General features: G+C 30.8%; 3 protein-coding genes across 3 annotated transcripts in view; all 3 read left to right on the top strand.

The window, feature by feature from the left end:
- LOC125819013 (uncharacterized) overlaps window positions 1-26266 on the top strand; it is a 513298-nt gene that overhangs the window by 339843 nt on the left and 147189 nt on the right. The gene's annotated exons all lie outside the window — the stretch shown is intronic.
- On the top strand, window positions 1092-2201 carry LOC125819032 (uncharacterized). The gene is made up of 2 exons (XM_049498548.1): window positions 1092-1299; window positions 1877-2201. The coding sequence occupies exons 1-2, from the start codon at window positions 1212-1214 to the stop codon at window positions 2062-2064; spliced, it is 276 nt and encodes a 91-aa protein (XP_049354505.1). The 5' UTR covers window positions 1092-1211; the 3' UTR covers window positions 2065-2201.
- LOC125819023 (uncharacterized) lies at window positions 18232-19706 on the top strand. Its single transcript, XM_049498539.1, has 2 exons — window positions 18232-18343; window positions 19258-19706. The coding sequence occupies exons 1-2, from the start codon at window positions 18283-18285 to the stop codon at window positions 19575-19577; spliced, it is 381 nt and encodes a 126-aa protein (XP_049354496.1). The 5' UTR covers window positions 18232-18282; the 3' UTR covers window positions 19578-19706.

Genomic DNA, 26266 nt, shown 5'->3' with positions numbered 1-26266 from the left:
ATTAAGCAAGGCGGCAAAATTGTCAAGCAGACGTGTTGACCTGACGTGTGTTTATTCCCTCTAGTAAGATAGTTGAATAGAATAACATAATTAATTGATCAACCTTTATCAAATGGGTAATACTCAAGAATATATTCTTTTTTTTCTTACTCGGTGTCTTTATTTTGTATTGGAATTTTAATTAAATTTGGATCACGTATTTCAAGGTTCATTCAAGGGGTAACGCTTCCAACAAGATTCCATATTTAGGACTTAAATCTGAAATTTCTAATTAATGATGAAATAGTCTCACTACTATACCACAACTCATGTTAGTGAATATATTTATGTTCATACATGAATCTTATACAATTAAAAAAAATATATCTTCCTTTCCAACTTGCGCATATAAGAAAGTTAAAAGAAGGAATCAAATAGGACCACTGTGGAATTATCATCATTTCCAACTTGCGCATATAGAAGTAAAAAGATAAGAAGGAATCAAATAGGCCTCTTGCATAAAATAATGATTTACTAACAAACAACTTGTAACGTTTTCAAATATAGCTTATATTTCAATATAATTTACATAAATCTCATAGTATTAAGAGTTAATTATATATTTTTTTTATTTTTTAAATTACAGAATATCTTAAAATTTATGGATTCTAAATACATCACTGAACTTCTGGATATATCACTGGACTTCCGGATACATCAACAGACATTCAGATGCATAGGGGAGAGATGTATCAGATAGAGGATAGGACATGGGGAGTGATGTATCCAAGAGGGAAGGGATGTATCAGAGAGGGGAGCGATGTATTCGAGAGGGAGATAGGGATGTATCAATAAGAGGGGAGTGATGTATCCAAGAGGGAATTTCTGATTTTTTTTTTAAATGATAGAAATTTTTAGAGACTATAATAAAATAAGTTGTGTATTTAGGTAATTTTTCCTATATTTTAAACAACAAAATAAATCAATTAGTCATCATTATATCAAATTGACAGTCAAAACCGCCCACGTTCACATATGAATATATTGTATAGGAAAGATAGGAATAATGTGAAGACTAATTATATAATAAGCCCCCTTGTTATACAACTTGTATCATTCTCCAACTATATCATATTTCAAATAGAAAGTATGCATTGACCCTTTCAATATTTAATCTCTTATATAAAGCTCATTTGATATAAGGGAGATAATAGCTACGGAGAAAAGAAAAGATGGCTGAGTTCATTGAAGATACAAATACAAAGAACAAGAATGAAGATCCACCCATAAGCCTTGTTTCTGATGGAAAATCTTCTAAGGGTAAGAGTTGAATACATCTAAACCTTATTTTTCGTAGTCTTAAATATGTCAGGTAGAAACATTATTTTCTAATGACTGAGTTCACTTTATATATATATAATTTTTTTTTTAAAGCCAACATCTAGGTTGTGGACCTAAGGTGCGAGGGATTAGGCTTCAATTTTCATTATAGAGACACTATTGTGTTGAAATGATCAATCCCATCAAAAGATTTAGATTGTGAATATTTTTTCGAGGAAACATCTCATATATAATGTATTTACTTTAGTATATCGTCAACAAGCTCTTTTTATGCTATTGTTTTAAAATTATATTGAAGTATATGGTCATTTCATATATTATTTTTATCTTGATTTTTAATTATGTCATACTTTCTACTCTGGTTGGGAACGTATTGTCCTTGTAGGTTTAAATCTTTTTTGCGTACTTTATTTCTCCTTTTTCTTAGTTAGCCCACTATATTTCATGATATCATCAAAAAGTTTGAATGGTTAAAAATAACGCACTTTTATTTATTTAATAATTAAATACATCATCAACATAACATTTTCTTAATTTATGTGTTCAATTTTTTCAGAACCATCAAAAAATGACCAAGTAGTAGAAACACAACCAGAAAATAGTACACAAAATCAAGAAAAAGAAAATATTATTGCTCAACAAGGCCAAGAAGAAGAGGAGGAGATGAATGCTAATGATGAGGAAAGAGCAAATTTTTCAACACCTCCAGGAAAAAGATCAGCTCCTAAACCTAAGACGGGTTAAAATTAATTAATTAATTAAGTCTTTGGGAATTCCAATATTGTGATAATTATTTCAAGAAACCTAGTTGTTTTCTAGGTTTTTTTTTTTTGGTTTGTTCTTCTCATTTTTAATATTGTAATTTGTAATGGTTAATTCTTCTTGGTTCTTTGTTTGTTTTGCTCATTTTTTAATATTGTAATGGTTAATCTGTTTTAAAAAGAATGTCATAAGAAATAATTTGATTTTAAAATTCTTTAGTTCAAAATTAGAAGGTTTAAAAATTCCTATCATTTTCTTAAATTTTAATCTTGTTAGTCAGACTTATTCTTAATGTTTATAGGTCCGCCTTCCACTATTAAAAACAAGTAAAAAATCGAGGGTAAAAATTGAAAGTTGATCTCAATTTTTTTATTAGAATTGATACAAAACTAGGGAACGTAGCTGCGCTTCGCGCGTGCGTTAAGATATATGTGTTAGAATCAATTTTCTTTCCGATTAATTATATATTCCACTATATTATATTGTCCAATCTTGTCTTTATCTTTTGGTTTAATTGTAGGGAGAAGGGTAAACAATACTCATCAACTTTTGTTTAATAGCTAACTTTACCCTATGTTATACTATGCAACCATCCATAACTCCGCCATCTACAAATTTATTATTTGTATTCTTCAATTGGATGAAAACCTCCAAATCAAGTAAAATTACCCATTTTTCTTTAAAAATAACATATCATCCAATTTTAACCCATGTTTGATCCTCTAACTATCTTAACCCATGTCCGACCCTCTTACTATATTAACCCAAACAAATTAAGCCCATGTCCGACCCATCTAAGTTTGCCTTGCTATGAGTAGTAATGATAGCCATGATTGCACTTGAACATAATGCAAGTTCATTCTGTTTTAGTATTTGAATAAAAAAATATGGTGAATGATGGAGTATGTAGAAATTCGTTTATCCTTCATCAAAACACAATATGAAAAGGTGTGTCATTTCATTAATGTAATATGAAAAGGTTAGCCAAAAAATTGATAAACTCATAACAACATAGTAGGCTAATTTATTAGATTAGAAGTAATATCAAATTAATTTAAGTTCTTATAATTGAGAATCAATTATAGGAAAGATAAAATGAAGTCTTTAATATTGTGAATTGTGACTATTGACTAACAAATTGAACAAATGTGAATGTTTATTTTCCTTATCCTCTTTTCCTTTATACCTCTTCATTGCCTTCATACTTTTACATTGCCTTTTTTAAAAAATTGCAACAATAAATTAAACTATGAAAAGAAAAAATTCAAATAAAGAAGAAAAAAGATAAATAGATTTATTGGCCATAGAAAAGTGCACATCTTATTGTCTGTGCCTAACTTTAATTATTATATATAGCTTTATAGAGATAGAAACTAAAACTTATTCATCTAATTAAATTAGGGAACAACTCCAAAAGAATAAGATGTAAAATTTCAAAAATTAAAATAAAATCTTACAAAGACTTAAATAATAATATAATTTAGTGTTGGACTTTGCTCAAAGATCCCTTTTCTCCAACAAGATAGCAAGAAATTAAGAACATGACCTAGCAAATTAATTGGCACACTCTTTCGGAAGAGGTTGTATATGCTCCTCCGTCTTTATGCTTGAAACAAAATTTCTTACGCAGATACATCTCCACAATCGCGGCAGCCATGATCACCTGTACAAAAAGAAAAACATGAACCTTGTGGTTTTCATTATGAAAACATAAAAAAATATTGCACATATTAAATCATACTCACATATATGACGACAGTGTGCTATATCATTAGTCCTCTACAAACAACACACTTCTCTTTCCATTGTGAGAGACAGTATCCTCCAAGAAGATCACCTAGGCCCTAGACTAATTGCACATGACATTACAAAACTTACATTATGTCATTAGAACATGACATTAGAAAGAATAGCAATTATAGGAATCTAAATTAGAACTACATCATGCTATTCTTATTTTTCGAATAGTGAAGGTCCATCACCATATACACTTCATTTTGAAAAATGAAAAATGAAATTGAATATCTCATGATTTTTTTCAAGTATTCTAAATTCTTGATTCTTGATTCATATTGAAATATTCTAATAGAATACATGAAGTCTTTAAAAGGTTAAAATCACAATAAATCAAGAAAAAAGAAAAAATAAGAGAGCATAAACAATATGATAACAAAAGAAAAAGAAGTTACAAATACACCTTTAAATCATGGCTTCCTCAAAAAATTAGCACATCATTTTCCTCCATTCTTGTCACAAGAAAATTCAAGCTTCCGCAACTCAAAAGAAAAAGTGTAAAATTAAAAAGAATAAACTTGTAAATGAGTTTTTGGTAAAAATGAGAAGCTACAAAATTATGAGAATTTTATGAAAATATAAAGAAGAATGGAAGGTAAAAAGGTTTGTAACCGATTTGAAATTATAATTATTAATTAGTAAAACTCAATTAATAGAAAATAAATGTGATTGAAGTTATTTTAAAAAGTTTTTTTTAAAAATAAAATGGAAGAGATATGCGAGAAGGAAGAGGAAGGGTCTTACGTAAATCAATTAATTAATAGCATTAGGGATGAAATAAAAAAATATTTTTAATTTTCTGCTAATTTGTGTGGCAACAAATTAAATGAAATTGATTGAGTCAAATTTAATGGGGAAAAAACGTTTATGGTAATAAGTAAAAGAGAGATAAATAAGATATTTTATTTTTAGAAAGTTGTAGATATAAAAAGTATAATATTAAATTATGATAATAAAAGGATAAATAAATTAGATTTTTTAGAAAATTATATTTTAAAAAAATGTTAAAAAAGGAATTTAAGGAAAAATCATTAATTATAGTAAATAAAACGTTTATGGTAATAAGTAAAAGAAAGATAAATAAGATATTTTATTTTTAGAAAATTGTAGAAATAAAAAGTATAATATTAAATTATAATAATAAAAAGGATAAATAAATCGGGATTTGTAGAAAATTATAAAAATGGAAGGTAAAAAGAGGAATTTAAGGATAAATAATAAATTATAGTAATGGTGAAGAGAGATAAAAATAATAAATTGTAGTAATAATGAGGAGAGATAGAGAAAATATTTTAAATATTTTTTTTCTTCTTTTGGCAGATATTAGAGATCAAAAGAATTTTAAAAAAATTCAAAAAATTGACAAAAAAAATAAAATGGTAATCCTGGCCAAAGAGAGGTGCCACGTCAGACTTTTGTTATCCAGCTTTATATATATATATATATATATAGATTGATGTGATCGAATTTAGTGAACCGACAAACTTCATCAATTCTAACTGGCGGATGTCCGTGGATTCAATTAAATTCTATTTGCCCAATTTTTATTTAAAAGTTGTTCAATTAAAATTTTAAAATGAGTTTTTATATAAATTTATGGGTCAAGTTTTACACTTAAAAAAGAGTTGAAATAAAAATTTGAAATTTAATATTGATTTTTTCCCCCAGATTTCATAAACAAATTTGAAATCAAATCTGACATTGGAATCCGAAATCATATAGCCAAAAACCTATTTAGGGTGTGTTCTATAAATTATTTTTCAAGTTCTCCATGTTCGGTTGACAAAATTTTGAAAAATATTTTTTCTAGAAATCACGAGTGCCTTAAATATGACGAAAATGATTTTCTTAGAGAAGTAGGGAAACAAGTTTTATAAGTGATATATTACATTTGATTACATCTTCTTCATCTTTCAACACACCTCATTACGGTTGGTTATAAATTTCCAAATTTTTTGACGAGTCATTTTGGGTAAGTAATTCACCATGCGTTTGGTCATAGATTTTAGGAGAAATATTTAATTTTTTTAAAAAAATGATTTATACTCACAAGTTTGTATTGTTATTTTATAATGAAAATGTTCGGTCAGAAGCCATAACAACGAATATAATTATATAATATGAATTTGAAAAAAGAGGAAGAAAACAAAAGAAAAGTCTCATTGATCTGTATACAAAATAACCACTTGTAATTGAAAGTGACTTCACCTCTATCCCGGCAGTAACCTCCATCCCTTCCACCCTAAACCCCTACCCAATATCAATCTCCAATAATATTTGTCTAAATTATATATAAAAAAAATTTAAGATAATAATTTTTTCTTATATATCAAACTACGTAAGTAAATAAATAAGAAATTAACTTATTTTTAAAAATATTTTTCATAAAAATACTTTTCGCAGTACCTAAAACACCCTATAATACCTTCTTATACGTCAAACATGACATGTTGACCAGACGTGTGTTTATTCCCTCTTGTAATATAGTTGAATATAAAATATGTCAAATTGTATCAAATTGGTAGTACTCAAGAATATGTCTACGTTCACACATGAATTTTATACAATTTAAAATATAAAAATTATCTTCAATTCCAACTTGCACATAGGAAAGATAAATAGGCCCTTGTATATATAAATAATAAATATTACTTCCTCCGTCCCATTTTTATGTGACACTTTTTAAATTTTGAGATTCAAACAAATCTATATTTGACCTTAAGTTTTTCATAGATCTTTTAAATATTTTGAATTATCAATTAATGTAACTTATAGTTCTTTTTACGTAGTTTACAAATATATATATTTCATTTTAAAAATTGAAGATTTCGTGCGTAAATTTCTGATCAAACTTAAACTGTTTGACTTTCGAAAAACGAAAAGTATCATATAAATTGAGACAGGGGAGTAATGATTTACAAACTAACAACTTGTAACGTTCTCAACTAGATTATAATTTAAATAAAAAAGTATAGTAATTAATATTGAACCTTTCAACATTATTCTCTTATAAATCCCATTTGATCCATGAGAGATGATAGCTAAGGAAAAAGAAAAAAAATGGCTAATTTCTTCATAGATATAAAGAAGAAGATTCAAGATTTGTTTGTATACATTGTTTCTTGTGGAAAATCTTCTAAAGGTAAGATTACTTAGAGATAACACATTTTTTATTCGTTTAATTATTACGTTTTTAACATTATTTTTTTTAAATAATAATATGATTGTGATGTACCAAAAAAAAAATAAAATGCAGAAGGAGAAGAGAATGATGTTGATGATGGAAGAGAAGCAATTGTTTCAAAACCTCCAGGCCAAAGACCAGCTCCTCCGCCTCAAACTAGTCGATAATAATTAATGTTGTGATTATTATTTAAATTGTTTTCTGGTCGAAAATAATTAATGTTATGATATTATTTAAGATTGTAATTCTTAATCTGTTTTAAAAAAGAACAATTTAATTGTGCAACATTTATTTGTATAATTACACCCTTTTATCAATTAGTAATCGATGTGTGACTTTGTTTATACACATATATACAACTATTTGTGAATATTTCCAATTGGAAAGAGATACCATTATTATGTGAATATTATATCAACGAGTAGCTAGTAGGTATAATGACTAGAAATTAATAATTTCTCATATGGTTCTCAAGGTCTGTTTATCTCGAAATTCCACCACAAATTCATGAAATATTCATAAAGAGATCAAATCCAAATCATCATAATTCGAGAAATATGCCACTAACAGCCCTCAAATTATGAAGACCAAATCCAAATCATCTTAGTTTGAGAAATACGTCACAACCCTCAAATTATGAAAATCAAGTTCAAATCATCCAAGTTTGAGAAATATGCCACTAACGACCCTTGAATCATGGATAAATCTTATGAGAGAAGAATCAAGGGGGAATAAAATTGTACCTGCAATATTTATCAATAAAGTTATGTTTCTTCATAAAAAGAAAAAGAAAAAGAAAAGGTCTGTTTTAATAAAATGTTATTATTGAACCTTTTAATTCTTAATCTCCATATAAAGATCTTTTTTTTTTAATCCGTTAGACGAGATGTCTAGGGCTATAAACTCATTTTGATCCTTTGGTGCTTGGAAAAAATACCAAGAAATTAAAGAAAGAAAGATGGCTAATTTCTTCACATGTACAAAGAACAAGATTCAAGATCTATTTGTATATCATGTATATAGGGATACATGAAGGAGTCTCCCAGAGTAACATAATGTTTCTTATCCTACGCCAGCAAGTGTAGTTTTCGCACATTCATATAATCTAAACTCATACTCACTTGGTTCATAGAGCATGAATCAAAATCATAAGTTGTATAAACATCATGCATGCAATGAATGAGATTTTGGCTTAAACCATAATTTATGTCTAGAGCTGTCAAAAAGGGTCGGTCCAGCCCTATTCGGTCCAAGCCTCGCGGCCTAAGGAATTTGAAGGGCTAGGGCGGGCCGGCCCTTCATTTGGAAGGGCTTGAAATTGAAAATGCTCAACCCAACCCAACCTTAGAAGGCTGAGGGCTGGGGTGGGCTAGCCCTTTTTTTTCTTTTCAAAATTATAATTCTATAACATCAAGAAAATGAGAAGATTATCAAATCAAATATGACAAACAATGGTGTTGTTTCAATAACACTAGTAAAAAATCTAGTGTAATTAGTCTATATCTCGCATATCATATACGCGAGCGAGCTAAGAGAGTGACAAGAAAGATGGGAGGGAGGCAAGGGCGCGAGATTTGTTTATGTATCCTAGATACATGTGAATCTACTTGGATATAGTTTATCTAGAACAAATTAACCTAATTTTGAGTCCATATATTCCGAGATACATGTATCTGGACATACTAAAATCTGTTAAGATTCATAATATTACAACATAACATGTATTTAAGTAATTACATTATATACTAGTGAGATTATTGCAAGTTACCCTTAAATAAAAAGTTTTGGCCCATGGGCCGACCCCGATCAAGCCTCAAGGGCCAAGGGCTTATATGGGCCGAGCTTGTAAGTCTTAGTTTTAAATGAGCTTGAAAAATCATATCTCAACCTTACCCCAATAACAAGTTGGGTGGGTCAGCCCCATGGGCTATAAGCCTGTTTTGACGGTTCTATTTATGTCTAATATTGAGGAGCCTTAGCTCAAATTATAGTTCATAAATCATATTGAGGAATCTTAACTCAAATTATAATTCATAAATCATAATGTAAAGTTTTGACTTAAATCAAATAGGTGTCTCTTTTATATGCAAGTTCCTTGAAAGAAATCATAAAAATCTTCTTTGAAGGAAAAATCATGAAAATGCTTTATAAATAATGCATACTTTTCATCCATAAACATATAGCTCATGAAAATCAAATGATTATGAGTATAAACGAATAACTCATAGGAGTTAATGAGTTCAAATTAAATATACATGAACGTGCATAATTGAACAAGCATAAACGAACAACACATATAGAATTAGCCTTACGTATCTTAAATCACTCCAATTAATTGAAATCCTAGCATTAATAAAAAAAAATCTGAAAAATAGGACAAACAAATTAAAAAGAGAAAGTAATATTCTTAGGTACTAAACACACAAAAAAAAATCAACTTATTTTTTAAAAGTATTATTTTCTAATTTTTTTTTAATTTTTTTTTTTTCCTTCGTATCAAGTCTACCCAAAACATGTTGACTTCTTATGATAGTTGAATAGACCAACATAGATTAGTCAAAATTGTATCAAATTGGTAGTAAAAAGATCTACGTTCACACATGAATATGGTATAATTGAAAATCTAAATATTACTCTCATTTCAGACTTGTACATATGAAATATAGAAAGACTCGTGTGAACGCTAATTATATAAAGGCCCCCTTGTATAAAATAATGATTTACTAACTAATCCACTTGTGTAATTCTCCAACTATATATTATATTTTAAGGAAAAAGTGTCTATTGAACCTTTCAACACTTATAATCTCTTACAAAGCTTATTTTATCTAATTAAGGGAGATAATAGCAAGGGGTAAAAAGCAAGATGGCCAATTTCATCAAAGATACGAAGAACAAGGATCAAGATATATTGAAAAACCTTGTTTCTAATGGTAAGAGTAATTAAAAACTATTATGTCTAGCAAGTCTTTTTGTGTGCATGTTTGTTTTCTTCTTCTCAGATGCTACATATATAACGACTCTTTAACTTATTCCTTAGATGAATAATTTATCGTATTCTGTACTTTAACTCTCTTTCTTAATTTTCATAAAGCGAGACTCATTTTTTTTATATAAAAAAAACCTATCATATGTGTGTATTTTCAAGCTACGGATTAAAATAGTAAACTGACCCTTAAAATAGACATAGGCAATAAGTTGAGTCTCATGCTATCTACATATACTCATTTCACCATATTATTGTCGTTGATATTAATTGTTGGGCTAAAATAGCATAACTTTTAATATATTCTTTATATATGGGCTTAAACTATTAGGGACAGCACATTTGTATAATGTTTCCATGATTTTCTTGAAATAATTTTGATATATATAAGTATGTTCAATCTTGCCAGAAAATGACCAAGGGCTAGCAAGAAATGTACCACTAGGAGATGACTTGGGACTAATAATAATACATGTGCCAAAAGAAGACCAAGCTGAGCCAAAAAGTGATGTACAAGATCAAGAACATATAGTAGTAAATGAAGATGGAAATAATACACAAAATCAAGAACAACCAGCAAATATACCACCAAGTGATGATATTGGACAAGAAGAACAAGAAGAAGAAGAGAATGATGATGATAATTTTGAACTTCCAAATGGAGCAAGAGCAAAAGTTTCAAAACCTCCAAGCAAAAGACCAGCTCCATCTCCTAAGACTGGTTGAAAATAATTAATGTTGCGACTATATATTATTTCAAGAAATTCAACTTTTTTTCTTGGTTCTTAATTTGTTTATTCTGTGTTAAAAAGAATGTAATACAAAATAATTTAATTATAATTTTATTTTTAATTGAAGATAATAAGAATTTAGAAATTTATGTGTATCTTTTTAAAATTAATTAACCGACAGAGTCCATTGGAATACTCACTCCATCCCAAAATGAACTTTTTCAAATTTCATATTTCGAAAGTCAAATTACTTAAATTTTAATCAATGTTTTAAAATATGTTTTTACCATATTAATATAAGAAAAATTATACTAATTTATAATACTCTTTGTTCATTTTTGAATATCAAAAGTTTAATTGTAAACAATTATATTAATTCAAATTAATTTAATTATAAAAATCAATCTAAAAATGATCTTTAGCAACAATTAATTAACGACAATAGCTCAATTGTCGCTAAATATGTATTTTTAGCGACAATTAACACTCTTTGTATATGTCCCTAAAACCTTTAGCGATATTGAATCTAATGACACTTAACTAATGCCGGTAAAAACTTTAACACTCTTTATTAATGTCTATTTATTGCACTAAAAGTTATTTTTGTTATAGTGTGAAGGAAAGGGTAGTAAGAATAATGGGTAGACAACAATATTGATCTATATGATTCATACGTAATAACAACATATTCAATAAAATCTCATAAAGTCAAGTCTGAAAAAGATAACTTATATATATAAGTCTAAATTATTTTCGATAAATCCTCGATTCAATATATATAGTAGGCGTTTGGCCATGCGATACCATATCGCGATATGGTATCGTGAGATGGAATCAGCGTTTGGCCATGCGATACCATGTCGCGATATGGTATCGTGAGATGGAATCAACGTTTGGACATGCTATTTTACGCTGATTCCATCTCATGATCCATATCATGAGATGTGATTCCATCTTCTCCAAAAACCATGATATGAAATTACATGGCAATTCCATATCATGATTTGAGATATTTTAATACAAAAATTGATCCACAAGTTTATATTTTGTTAAAACAATCCCACATTTATATCTACTAATTAACCATTTATTTCATATGTAAATAAAATTTATAATCACATCATTACTTTTTAAAATTTATTATTCTCGCCGACATAAAATTTATTATTCTCACCAACATATAGTCACTTTAACTCACACCAACCGATTGTTAAAGTGATGAAATATTTGTGGTCTATGAGTATGAAAATATAGTTGCGGATGATATTGACCAACAAATTGCTCAAAGTAACAATGTTGGTTCGTCTTCTCGGTCACATGATCGAGAAATGCAAGTTCAACGTGAGGAAATTGTCTATACTATGTGGGAGGATTATATTAAAGACTAGTACACTACAATCTATGTTCAATTTTTTTTATTAAATTAAAGTTAGATGAAACAATTACTTAAGTGGAGAACAAATAGCTTTGTAATAATTTATTATGAGAACAAATAGAATGAAGAAGTCATCAATATAAAAAAAGATGAAAAGAAAATAATATTTGCAGGCATTTTCTTTAGTGGGTACACAAAATAATGTTATAAAAAATTAACGAGGGTTCAATTATGTATGTATCACATACTAGAAAGTGTTTAATATTTATAATAATTATCACGCCTCGAGCCTACACCCTGGACATTGCCGGCACTCGGAGACCATCGTTGGCCCCAAACGAACCCTTGGCCTGGCTTACTTAACTCAGCGGAAGACTTAACTCAACAGAATAAACTCAATGCAATAGTTTAAATAATAACATCTTAGCCAAAATGGCAACTTATGTCTCAAAATAAAGTATCTGCAAATACATAGATGAGAGACTCAATACTAACTGTCTGACTGTCTATGAAGCCTCTGTAATACTGAGATAGATGTTGGGACAGACCTCACAACATCCTAATAAAGCAAAACTAGGAAAGCGAAATAACAGAGTCCTTCGGAATGCAAGGAGACTCACCACTGACTCTGGAGTGCCCAACTGGATCAACGGCGTGCTGGATGCTGATCCTGGTTATTTGTGTATGCATCATAATAAGATACAGGTCAACTGGCATCAGTACATTGAATGTACGAGTATGCGAGTTGGAAAGCTAAACAACAACTTAAGCTTGAAAGGAGTACAAATGAGCACTTACCTTGGCTCTATTTAACTCATGAACAACTGAACTCAATATAAAGCAATAAGACACATGCAATATATATAAAGCTTGTAAAAAAGTGTAAACAACTTAGTTCGTTAAAGATAAAGCAATAACAAACTCAACCTTACTTAAATATAAAAGTAATATAACTTTTGTGGGAGATTCTGTAACCGACAACCACCACTATGAGCCTAAGTGGTGATACAACGTCTTGCCCACGCTGCCAGAACTGTCATATACTTTGCCGTCATATAGAACGCTTAATTTAGTGGATCCACTAGTCTATGCTAAAAGCATCTTAAGGAGTCATCTAAAAAGTATGATCATTTACTACCCATGATGGCTACATGGTTTATGGAGACTTGAGTTAATATGAACTCGCATCACCATATCGGTGCTCAATACTACTCCCAAAATATACTTAGCTCATATGTTTGTAAAAACAAAACTCTTTCTTTGAATTGAGGTAATTACTCAAAACTTAGCTTAAAAGCTCTCTTGGAATCGATGTTCCCTTTCTTGCTCAAATGTGAAAACATTTATAAACTCTTTGGGAATACTTAGTCCCCTTATAGCTTTCTGAGAAATAAACTCAACTCTTTACTCTTTGCTTAACTTGAAACTTGAACCTAAAAACGAAGTTAAAACGTTTGTTAAAGACTCTTGAAAACTTTAAGAAACTTTGCTTCGACTTGCTTCTTAACTTCTAGACTTAACTTCTTTGACTTTGATCCTAACTTTCCTTGAATTGAATTATGGATTCAAGGTTCATGATCTCATGTTTATGGATGATTTCAGGATGTTTGAATGTACCTTAAAGTGTTGGAATCAACTAGAAAACATAGGTACATCGCTTAGGAACAAGTACGGAAATGTGGGGAACGAATGGGGAGAACTGGCGTCCCTGGCGCTCTGAGAGGCGCGGGGCGCCAGCCCTCAAACTTCAGAGAAGTCTGACTGGCACGACACGCCAGGGGCTAAACTTCAGAGAAGTTTTTGTGGCACTCTGGAAGGCACGACGCCCAACCCTTTTTGCCCAACGACTTCCGACTTTTCTCTTCCGTTTTTCATCTCTAAACTCTCCTAACTTCCATAATTCTTTCCCCAAACACTTAGGATCAATTGTACCCTCAATATACAACCAATCTAACTCGAAAAACAACCCGGAAACATGAATCAGTTCACCCCCAAGCATCAACAACTCAACTAACAAGAATTCTACAATTTGTTCTTCAAGAACCTCACTTCTTCAACATGTACACAACTCAAAATCAATGGATTGAAACAGGTTAGTGTGTGGCTGAACTAACCCAACAAGAAAAGATCTCACATACCTTAATAGGGATCGTCCCCGACGAATTCCACTCCAAACGCTTGACGTTCTTGGCGAAATCTTGGTTTTTCTCCCTTTCTTCTTTTCTCTCTTCTCCAAGCCCTAAGCGTATTTCTCAATTCTCCAAACTGACTAAGTCATGTTTTTACCCCAATAAAACCCTAAAAACGAATTAGGAAATTAATTAGAGAAAGACTAATTTGCCCTTCCCTAAATCCGGATTGAGACTTTCCTCAATCCAACAACCCAACTTCCGGAAGGCATATCTCACTCACACGATGTCAGAATTTTGCAAACTCGGTGGCGTTGGAAAGATCTCTCCAAGGGATTTCCAACCATATCAAGAGATGCTCCTAACTACTCCTAAGCTAGGAGTCATGACCATTTGAAAATGACCAAAACTTACTTTCTTAACTTGGACAAAAATTTCCAGATTTCCTTATTCTTTCCAAAAATCAATATTTTAAACTCTTTATAGTCGTTTCTAGGTGCGTGATGTTACAATAATTTTCCTTTATTAAAAAAGATATTCATAAATTAAATAATAAAATAAATTTAACATTAGATAAAGGATAAATTAGTCATATTCTATTTTATTTATGTTTATTTTAAATAGATTTAAAGAATGGTTACAAGAAAATCAAAATAGGGGAGGTATACGTAATAACATAAACCACAAGGAAAGTTAGCGTAATAGAGAAAAACCTGGAGGGAGGTCTCTGAAATTATCCCTTTTTGTTTATTTGATAAGATTGAATAAACAATTTGGGTTATTTTAATAGTTTTACAACTTACGGGATTTTTATGTTTATGAGAAAATATACAACACAAAAATTTCATATCGCATGTCCAAACAAAACGTCAATTTCATCTCATGATTCCATATCATGATACCATATTATGATTCCATATCATGATACCATATCGCATGGCTAAACGGGCCCATAGTATTACTATATATAATAAGTGGGAATATCTACTACTTAGCACATGATAAGTGTTGGATGATATGTGCTTAGATAGTGTTGTACATTGTTCTTTTATGGTTGTACCTTTAAAATGTATATTATTGAACAATTTAACACCATTAATTACCTACCTCATTTGGGCCAATATATATATATAAAATAAGCCACAATGCAAAGATTTTTATAGTATTTAGTTACATTGTAACTATCTTGTTAGCTTTCAACCAAAAGGAGTACTTCTTTTAAATAATAAATATGTCATTGTATGAGCTATTTATTACTTATTCCTTTTGAATTTGTTAATCTGATTTTGATCTGACACATAGTTTACGAAAGTAAATTAGATTTTGAGAAAAAACATTAAGTGATACTTGAAGTTGTCCCAGATTTTCAAAAAGACACCTTAACTTTGCGTGCGTCCTATTACCCCACAAAACACTCAAAATCACAATAAATACACATTTTTTACACAATATTTCCACTTTGGACAAAAATATCCTTCGAATGTGCAATTTCTTAAAAACAAAAGGTCGGACCCATTATTGATGTATTGAAGGATGCTTTGGTAATTTCCTATGATGAATTTGTTTTGTTTGTTTCTTTTAAATTTATTTTACTATACTAAATAATTGTATAAAATATTATGAATCACTATAATTAATTACTTAAATATTTAAAAGATATAAAAATATATAAAAGATCTGATTGACTCGTCAAATTTTACCGGTGACACATAAATTGGGACAAATGAAATAATATATATTATTTGAAAATTTATTAGAAAGTACTATAAATTACAGTAATTAACAGCTACAAATATTTCAAAGACAAAAAAAATTGATTGAATCTCAAAAATTTTTTAGTACTACATAAATTGAGAAAGAAGAAATGACCTCTATTATTAATTTGAAAATGGCGTAAAAGTATTACAAATCATACAATAAGAATTAACAATTTAAAATTTTAAAAGACTTTAATGCTTTATACTTATTCTATTTCCACTTTGGACAAAAATATCCTCCCAATATGCATATTTTTTTAAACAAAAAGTGGGACCCATTATTGATGTATTGAAGGATGCTTTGGTAATTTTCCTATGATGAATTCGTTTTGTTTGTTGTTTAATTTTTTTAAAATAATTGTATAAAATATTATAAATCACAATAATTATTTACTTAAATATTCAAAAGATATAAAAATATGTAAAAGATCTGATTAATTCTTCAAATTTTATCGGTGACACATAAATTGGACAAGTGAAAATAATAAATATTATTTGAAAATTACTTAAAAAGTACAATAATTTACAGTAATTAACAATAGAATATTTTAAAGACAAAAAAATTCATTGAATCTCGAAATTTTATTAGTACCACATAAATTGAGAAAGAACAAATAACCTTTATTATTTGAAAATCGCGTAAAAGATATTACAAATCATGCAACAATAATTAGCAATTTAGATAATGATAAGGGGTAAACTATCCATTGATTTCATAAAGTGCACAAGTATTGTAGGACATTCCAAAATAGTATAATAGACAATAATTATTGGACGGATAGAGTAGAATTAAGTCTTTCTTTCGGTACTTTTCTCGCATTAATTAATTTCTCTCAGCATTCAATTAGTGAATCTTTAGTAGAATTAATTAGAATACTTTTTACTCAATACAATAAAAGTTCAAATAAGATTAACATAAAGAAAAATAAAAAAAATCCTAATTAAATTTAATGTAAAATTGAATTTTTTGGGGTTATGAATATAAAAGGTTTGAAAGTTATGAATATTATTAATACTAATTAAAAGTATAATTTATGAAGTTGAAGAAGTGTGAGTTATGAAAATAACTTTTAAAAATAATATAATTGAGAAAAATTCAAACAAGGAGAAAAAAGAAAAATGACAATGAAGGTCATAGAGAGAGCCACATCACCGTTTAAGATAACTCTACTGATAATTGTGAGGAAAGCATATTAATGGATTAAAAATCAAAAAGAGGTAATTAAACCCTAAAATATTATAAAGACATCTATAAAATTTGGTTGAAGCTCAAAATCTATTAGTGCCATATAAATTAGGATAGAGGAAATAACATATATTATTTGAAATAACATGAAACGTACTACAAATCACACAATAATTAGCAACTTCAAAATTTAAAGGACATACAAAAAATTTGATCAACTCTCAAAATTCTACTAATGTCACATAGTTTGGGATAGAAAAGGTAACATATACGTAAAATGTACTATAACTCATAATAATTAAATAACTTCAAAATCTAAAAGATATATACAAAATTTGCTTGACTTTCGAAATTCTATCAATGACACATAAATTGAGACAAAGAGAATATTGAAAATTACATATAAAGTATTATTAATCACAATAATCAACAACTTAAAATTTACAAGAACATACAAAAAATTGTTTGACCGTTAAAATTTTATTAATGTCATATAAATTAAAATAAAAAATAAAAATATATATTGGGTCCGTGCTAGCACGGGCTACTGTAACTAGTATATATATATATATATATATATATATATATATATCGTCATGTGAATAAGATCCGATTAGATTAAAGAACAATAATTAATAGAAAAATCGATTACGGAACTTCTTTTCCAGTCAAAGTCAGTCGACTGCCTTACTCAGAAGAAATTTGCTTATTTGAATATTTTAGTAGCAACACGCTGTCACGTTTACATATATTTTTTGAATATTAATTATCTTTTTTATTTATATCTTAAAATATAATTTTTTATTAATTAAATATTTATTCTATCTATATGTCATTACCCTGTAATTGATGTATTATAGTCTTGAATGGCTAAAATAATAATTATTTAAAAAAATTATGACAGATAATTTGAGATAGAGAGAAAGAAAGTAGTTGAAAGTACAACTAATAATTGACCAAAATTATTCTCCTATATATTAAAGCTCATTGGTCCTATTGAGAAAATTCACAACACACAGAAAAATAAAGTCAGCTTAAGCTAAGTTCAGTGCAGAGAAATGAAGAGCAAGATTAGAGTTTTATTTGAATCATTTATATCATGTGGAAAACCTTCTAAAGGTATGTTGGAACATATTGAAGGTTATAATCTTTTAATTTCAACAACTTAATTCAATGTTCTATTTTCTTAAGTAGGAATTTTCAACGAAAAAAGTGTTCTCTAAATCAAGCTTCTTTTACTTAGAGAAATATTTATATTGCTTATATTCAAGAGTGAAAAAGTTTATCCAAATTGGATTTACTTAGAGAAATAAAGTTTTCTCTATCACGAATTAGTAGAAAATTTATGCTATAAAATATGATTTTTAATGTTCATTCATTTTCCCCCCAAATCCGATTAAATTTACCTCTGCAGTATTTGATTTGTCATGTATTTACCATTTAGTCCATGAATGCTCGATGAAGTTAATTTCTCTCTTATTTATCCCTCTTTCTAATGGTTATCTAGCTTAGCTCAGACAATTGTCACTGTGAACTTGAAGTTTAGTGACGGAGTCAAAAAATTTACTAAAGAGTGTTAAATATAAAAAGAAATAGATATAGATAAAAAAATAACATAAGAAATATATATGCAATAATTTGAAGCACATGATCCTGAACAATTACTCTGAATTGAATTGTCTTAAATGTTAGTGCAGAGGTCTGTCTTATTATGAATTAATTTGTCTTAAATGATAGGTGGGGTTATATTTTAAACTTTTTCTCTCTAGAAAAATAATCATGAATTGACGTGTCACGTAGCTATTTCAATTTGTTTGAGACTGAAAAATAATACTCCAATACATATCTTTTTTGTTGGAAAATTACATGGTGTTTAGAAATTAAAATTTTAACTATTGTGAATGTATAGCTAATTTTACATACCTTTCGTTAAATTCCTGATTTTGTCGGATCGGCGGTAGTAAACAGTAACACTAGTACTATATTGTGAAACTCATTTTGATATATACTTTCTTCAAACTTGTCTAAACCAGGAAATGACAAACACCAAGAACCAGCTCCTCTAGATGAATCCACAATAGATGCACAAGGACAAAGACAAGAACAAGAACAAGATAAACCAAAAGATTATGCACAAAGACAAGGATTACTAGTGAAAGATGAACAAAAAAATGCACAATTAGGGCAAATGGTGGAAAATGCAAAAGTAGAACAAGTAGAAAGGGTGTTTGTAATGGAATCTAGAGCAAAAATAACAACATATAGAAACATAGGAACAACTTCACAACAAGCAAAACGTTCACGCCAACGACCACCTCCTGATTTTAAGACCGGCAGCAGGGATCTTATGTGAAAATTCAATGTCGTCTCGTTTATTGTTACGTATTATTTCATAATGTATTAAATTATTATGTTATATTGTATTGTTTTGATATGAATATCCAATAATTTGATATATTATATTGTTTCTCGGCGTCATTATACATAATATCCACAATTTGAAGGATAAACATATAAGGACTAGTGGCAATAAATTTTCCTATTTGTTGCTACAAAAATATTTAGTGGCAGTTGAGTTGAGTCGCTAAAGCCTTTAGCGGCATTTATACAGTGTTGGTTATAAATATACATAATTATTATTATTGTCGCTGAATATAATATAGCGACAATTAGGGGTAGTTTAGTTGGGAACAAGCTATCTCATAATTAATTATCCCCAAATAAGTTATTCCAAAATAAGTTATTATTAATTCCACCATGTATATGAGATCTCATCACTAAGGTACAACTGGTGGGATAAATAATCTAAGGATTACCTAATACTTCCAACCAAACAAAAGATAAAATAATCATGCATTTTATCCTAAGATTATTATACTTTATACCTCACACAAAACAACTTCTTATTTGTTGGGAACAAGCTATCTCATAATTAATTATCCCCAAATAAGTTATTCCAAAATAAGTTATTATTAATTCCACCATGTAGATGAGATCTCATCACTAAGGTATAACTGGTGGGATAAATAATCTAAGGATTACCTAATGCTTCCAACCAAACACAAGATAAAATAATCATGCATTTTATCCTGAGATTATTATACTTTATACCTCACACAAAACAACTTCTTATTTGTAGCTGCTAAATCCTTTATTTGTTGTAGTAAAGTACAATATAGAACTATCGTAAAAAGCACGGTAAAGGACAAAATACTATTGACAATCATAAACAGAGTCAAAATGAAGGGAAAAATATAAGGTAATGTCCGAATTACTCCAAATCAATCGTTACATTAAATGCAACTTTTTCAATATTATATATATAAATCAAAATAAACATTATATTTAACCTACTATCACAACCAAATATATCGAAAATAATTAACCACCCAAACAACCTGTAATTAGTGTTTCTTATTTGCTTGGTCAAGTATTTGTCCTGGTCATTCTTTAATCATAGTTGGGGTAGTTAATAGGTGAATGGTTATATAAAAGAAAGAAAATATAAAGAACATGTGAAAGAAATAATAACCACTATCTTCTTGTCTTTATAGCCACTAATTGATAAAAATAAAGAAAACATAAATTAGAGAATTAAATACTATGATCTATCACATAATTTGTAATCTATATATACTCTATAACAATAAAATAATACAAAAACATAGAAGTCAAAAAGAAAATTGAGTTATAAACCTCAAAACTTCCTTTTAATTGAGTTCTCCTAATGATTCAAAGGGAAAATTAGATTGGGTGTGAATTAATATGCCAGGTGACATTCAAGCTATTTGTGTGATAAATCTATATATATATATATTTTATTTTTTTATATATTTTTTTTCCGACTCCATAGCGTTACACAACTTGAACACGTAGAAAATACGTAAGCAATGACGAATAAAAAAAAAAGACAAAGAAAGATAGGTATGCCATGACGTAATACACCACTAGTCTAAAGCTGACAAAGACGAGGCCCAAAGAGCACCCGACAGATAAAAGAAAGACTATTCAACATTTTAAAATCCAAATTTCAAATTCGGAGAAAGCCATCCTCGCCTATATATGTGTGTGTTTTCTCTCAACGATAGTCATCTCAGATATATCATCGATAAAGTAAAAAAAGGACAAACAGAAAGTGTGTTAATTTTGAGTTCTGTATGTAGAATCCATGATGGATATGTCCACCATTAGAGAGGTTTAGAAAGAGAAGTAAGATGAGAATTGTTTTATTGAATATGGAAAAATTGTATCGATTACAATTGATGCTTAGTACTTATAGGTCCAGCTAATCTTCTTCTAGAAGATTCTAATTTCATAACCAACTGTAACTAATTCTGTTAACCACATCACAATGACACTTGCAACAAAATACCAGAAATAAGGAACATGTTATTTCAATACACCCTCTCAAGTTGCAGGGTGGAAAACATCTAGAACCCCAAGCTTGGACAAAAGGAAGTGATGTTGTGCTACAGCAAGACCTTTGGTAAGCAAGTCAGCCAATTGTAGAGTAGTTGATAGATGTGCAGGTTTAATCAGCCCTGCCTGAAACCTTTCCCTCACAAAATGGCAATCAATCTCAATGTGTTTTGTACGTTCATGAAACATAGGATTTGAAGTTATTTGTATTGCGGCTTTGTTGTCACAGAACAACTCTATAGGGGTGGGAACCTTGACTCCAATATCTTGCAAGAACCCAATCAACCAAATGACTTTAGACACAACTGCAACCATGCTTCTATATTCAGACTCTGCTGAGCTGCGACTAACCGTGTGTTGTTTCTTTGATTTCCAAGAGATCAATGAGCCTCCAAGTTGAATAACATACCCTGTCACAGATCTCCTAGTGTTAGGGCAGGCTGCCCAGTCCGAATCACAGTAGGCACTCAACTTCAGTTCAGAACCTTTCTTCATGAAAACACCCAATCCAGGAGAGTGTTTGAGATATCTAACTACCCTGAGTGCTGCATCCCAATGAGACCTTTTTGGTTGTTGCATGAACTGACTTAGCAGTTGCACAGCAAAACAAATATCAGGTCTGGTTATAATCAGGTAGATTAGCTTCCCAACTAGTCTTTGATAGGCAGAAATATCTTCCAATAAAGGGTCATTAGTCACATTGCCTAGATGATCATCATAGGCTACACTTGTGAGCTTGATATTGGCTTCTAATGGTGTGGAAGCTGGTTTGGCTCCACTCAGACCAACATCAGAAATGACTTATAATGTATACTTCCTTTGATTGAGTAAGGCTCCATGGTTGGATCTCATGACTTCTATTCCTAGGAAATAAGTGAGAGGTCCTAGGTCCTTGACTTTGAACTTGCTATGAAGATACTGTTTGGCTGCATAGATGAGATCTTGGTTGCTTCCAGTAATAAGAAGGTCATCTACATATATGAGAATAATCACAATATTTGATCCTTGCGTTTTGGTAAATAACGAATGATCATGGGAGCTCTGTTTGTAATTGTCAGCCAAGAGGGCTGATGTGAGCTTAATATTCCATTGTCGTGAGGCCTGTTTAAGGCCATACAAAGACTTCAAGAGCTTGCACACTTTGGTCTCCCCCTGTCTATGGAAACCCTGAGGCAGATCCATATAGACAACTTCATCCAAGTCTCCTTGAAGGAAAGCATTACTAACATCCATGTGAAACAGATCCCATTCCTTAGATGCAGCAACACTGATAACAGTCCTAACTGAAACCATTTTAGCCACTGGAGAAAAAGTCTCATGATAGTCTAATCCTTCTCTTTGAGTATATCCTTTAGTTACAAGCCGTGCTTTAAACTTGTCAACTTCACCATTAGCTTTGTATTTGATCTTATATACCCGTTTAGCACCTATAGTCTTCTGACCATGAGGTAAAGCAGTCAACTCCCAAGTATGATTAGCTTCTAGAGCATCTATCTCCTGTTGCATTGCAAGAATCCATCTAGGATCTTGAGAAGCCATTTTGAAGGAGGTTGGTTCAGTAGGAATGGACACATTTGCCAAATACATCTGATAAGCTGGGGACAAATGAGCATAAGAAACATATTGAGAGATAGGGTAGGAGCAGGTCCCTTTAGGCTGAATAGTAGAAACATAATCACGAAGCCATATTGGAGGCCTGGTTGCCCTGACTGGTCTGCTATGATCAGAAGTAGCAGATGTGGAGTCAATGACAATAGCATCCGGCACTTCTGTATCAACTAGAGGAGGACCATGCAAATCTTCTGCAACCAGAGTAGGATTCTGCACTTCTTCAGGAAGTAAAGTAGGATCCAGAAAGGAGTCACTTTCCATGTTCTCAACTAAGTCAGGCAAAGTCTGAGGGTGTTCTCCAATATCTAATGGACCAGGAGCATTATCATGGATGAAATGATTTATAGGAGTGATATGGAACATGTCCAAATCTGATGTGGCATCTATCTTAAAAGGAAAAATAGATTCTCTGAAATCAATATCCCTATTGACAAAAAAGATTTTATCCTCCAGGTCATATAATCTGTAGCCCTTTTGAGTTTCAGAATAGCCAACCAAAATAGCCTTCTTTGCTCTTGCAACAAATTTGTCACTTCTAGGTAATGTACTAGCATAACATAAGCAACCAAACACCTTTAAGTGGTCAAGAATAGGCATCTTTCCACACAGTAGTTCATAAGGTGTCTTCCCAGTTAAAACTGAAGAAGGCAATTTATTGATCAAATACACAGAGGTTTTAACACAATCACCCCATAAACTGATAGGCACACCACTTTGAAATTTAAGGGCTCTGGCCTTTTCTAAAATGTGCCTATGTTTTCTTTCCACTATGCCATTCTGTTGAGGAGTGTAGGGACAACTACTTTGGTGAATTATGCCATGTAAGGCCAATAATTGCATACATTGAGTATTGAAAAATTTAGTTCCATTGTCAGATCTTAAAGATTTCACATTGACATTAAACTGAGTTTTAATCATACAAAGGAAATTCTTCAAGACAGTAGTAACCTCACATTTAGAATGTAACAGACAAATCCATGTATATTTGCTGTAGTCATCAACAATAGTGACAAAGTAGTATTTCTTATCATATGTAGGCTTTCTACAGGGCCCCCACAAGTCTACATGAATCAAGTCAAAACAAGCAAGTGACTGACTAGAACTAGTAGGAAAGGTGGACCTATGATGTTTAGCAAGAGGAAATATGTGACAATTGTCCTGTATATTATTACTAACATATTTGGAAATAGATGGAATGTGATGCATCACAGTTGAGAAAGGGTGGCCCAATCTGAGATGCCAAAGAACACCTTCTGCTTGGTGTTTGAAACTGACAACATTTGTAGTAGGAGTGACTTGTTCCTTTAAGAGATACAACCCGTCCCTTTCTCTACCAATCCCTAAGACCTTGCCATTGTAAAGTCCCTGAAAGACACAAAAATCAGGAAAGAATAGAACAACGCATGACAAGTCCTTGGTTATTTTTAGACACTGAGAGAAGGTTAAACTTGAAATCAGGAACATGTAGAACATTCTGTATTTGTGATGTTCCAAAAATATTAGCATTCCCTGCACTAGTGATCTGACATCTCCCACTAGTGGGTACCTGAACTTTGTCACTCAGATGGTTGTCTAGCTTTCTAATGTCAAACAGCAAATCCTTACAAGGTGTAGTGTGGTGAGAGGCTCCAGAATCAACAATTCACTCATATGCAAAAACATTTGATAATAAAGAATGTATACATGCCATGTTAGATACACATTCACTGATGGAGTTTGTGTGATCCTGTTTCCCAAGCAATTCCTGATATTGCTGCTCAGTGAGGAAGTAACCTGATCCTGAACTGGAAGAAGAACCATCTGAGCCAGTTCTTTGTGGAACTCCTGATTTGGTATTGGTGCTAGTGTTGGCTGTAGGTTTGCCCTGACTGGATTGTGCTTGTTGATTTTGTTGTGAAGCTTTCCTCCTGCTTATGAAGTCTGAAGGATAGCCAACTACCCTGTAGCAATTATCCTTTAGATGACCTTTGTAGCCACAATGGATACAAGGTATTCCAGCTCCTCCAGACCCTCCATGTCCTCTCCCAGACCCTCCATGACCTGCTGGTCTGGTAGATCTGTAACCTTGAGCCCTTCCTGTCATCATAGTCAAGGGATCCTTCTGAGCATCAACCACTCCTAATGATCTTTGGCTTTCCTCTTGAGACATGGTAGCATAAGCTTCATTCACAGTCACACTTGCATTGCGAGATAAAATGTGACTTCTCAGGTTGCTATAACTCTCATTAAGGCCCATAAGGAACTGCAACAATCGCTGCGATTTCAAATGGTCTATATAAGCATTAGACTCTTCACAATCACAGGAAGGTAGTGGAACCATGACATCAAGTTTGTTCCATAGATCCTTCATTTTAGAGTAATAGCTTGTCACAGAGTCAGTTCCCTGTTTCAAATTGGCAATTTCTGCCCACAAATTGTAAATCCTCGTCAAATTCGATCTATCAAAATGCTCCTTGAATTCATCCCATACCTTCTTAGCATTTGAAGCATAAACTATGCTTGGTATCAAATCAGTAGAAACAGTACTGCCAATCCATGACAACACAATTGCGTTACACTTCTCCCATAATTCTTCTAGTTCTCCTTTAAACTTACTCTTTGTGCAATTTCCATCCACAAACCCAAGCTTTCCTTTGCCTCGCAGTGCTAGTTTCATCGATCTGCTCCAAAGAGAGTAGTTCTCTGGTCCTGTGAGTTTGATCGGAATTATTACTAAGCCTGGAGAATCAGAAGCTTGAAGATAGAGAGGATGATGATGATCGATCATCGTTGTAGTTGGAACTTCCATTTCTGCAGTAGATTGTTCTCCCGTCATTGATGTACTAAACAAAATTAATGCGATGAACTCAAACTTCTAAACTCAGCTGAAGGTGAGATCACCGCTCTGATACCATGTTAATTTTGAGTTCTGTATGCAGAATCCATGGCGGATATGTCCACCATTAGAGAGGTTTAGAAAGAGAAGATAGATGAGAACTGTTTTATTGAATATGGAAAAATTGTATCGATTAC

This window comes from Solanum verrucosum, unplaced genomic scaffold, assembly GCF_900185275.1.
Source record: "Solanum verrucosum unplaced genomic scaffold, falcon-dt-bn FXZP01000252.1, whole genome shotgun sequence".
Taxonomy (NCBI): Eukaryota; Viridiplantae; Streptophyta; class Magnoliopsida; order Solanales; family Solanaceae; genus Solanum; species Solanum verrucosum.
Note: the sequence above shows the minus strand (reverse complement) of the source record. Positions and strands in the feature narration are given on the sequence as shown.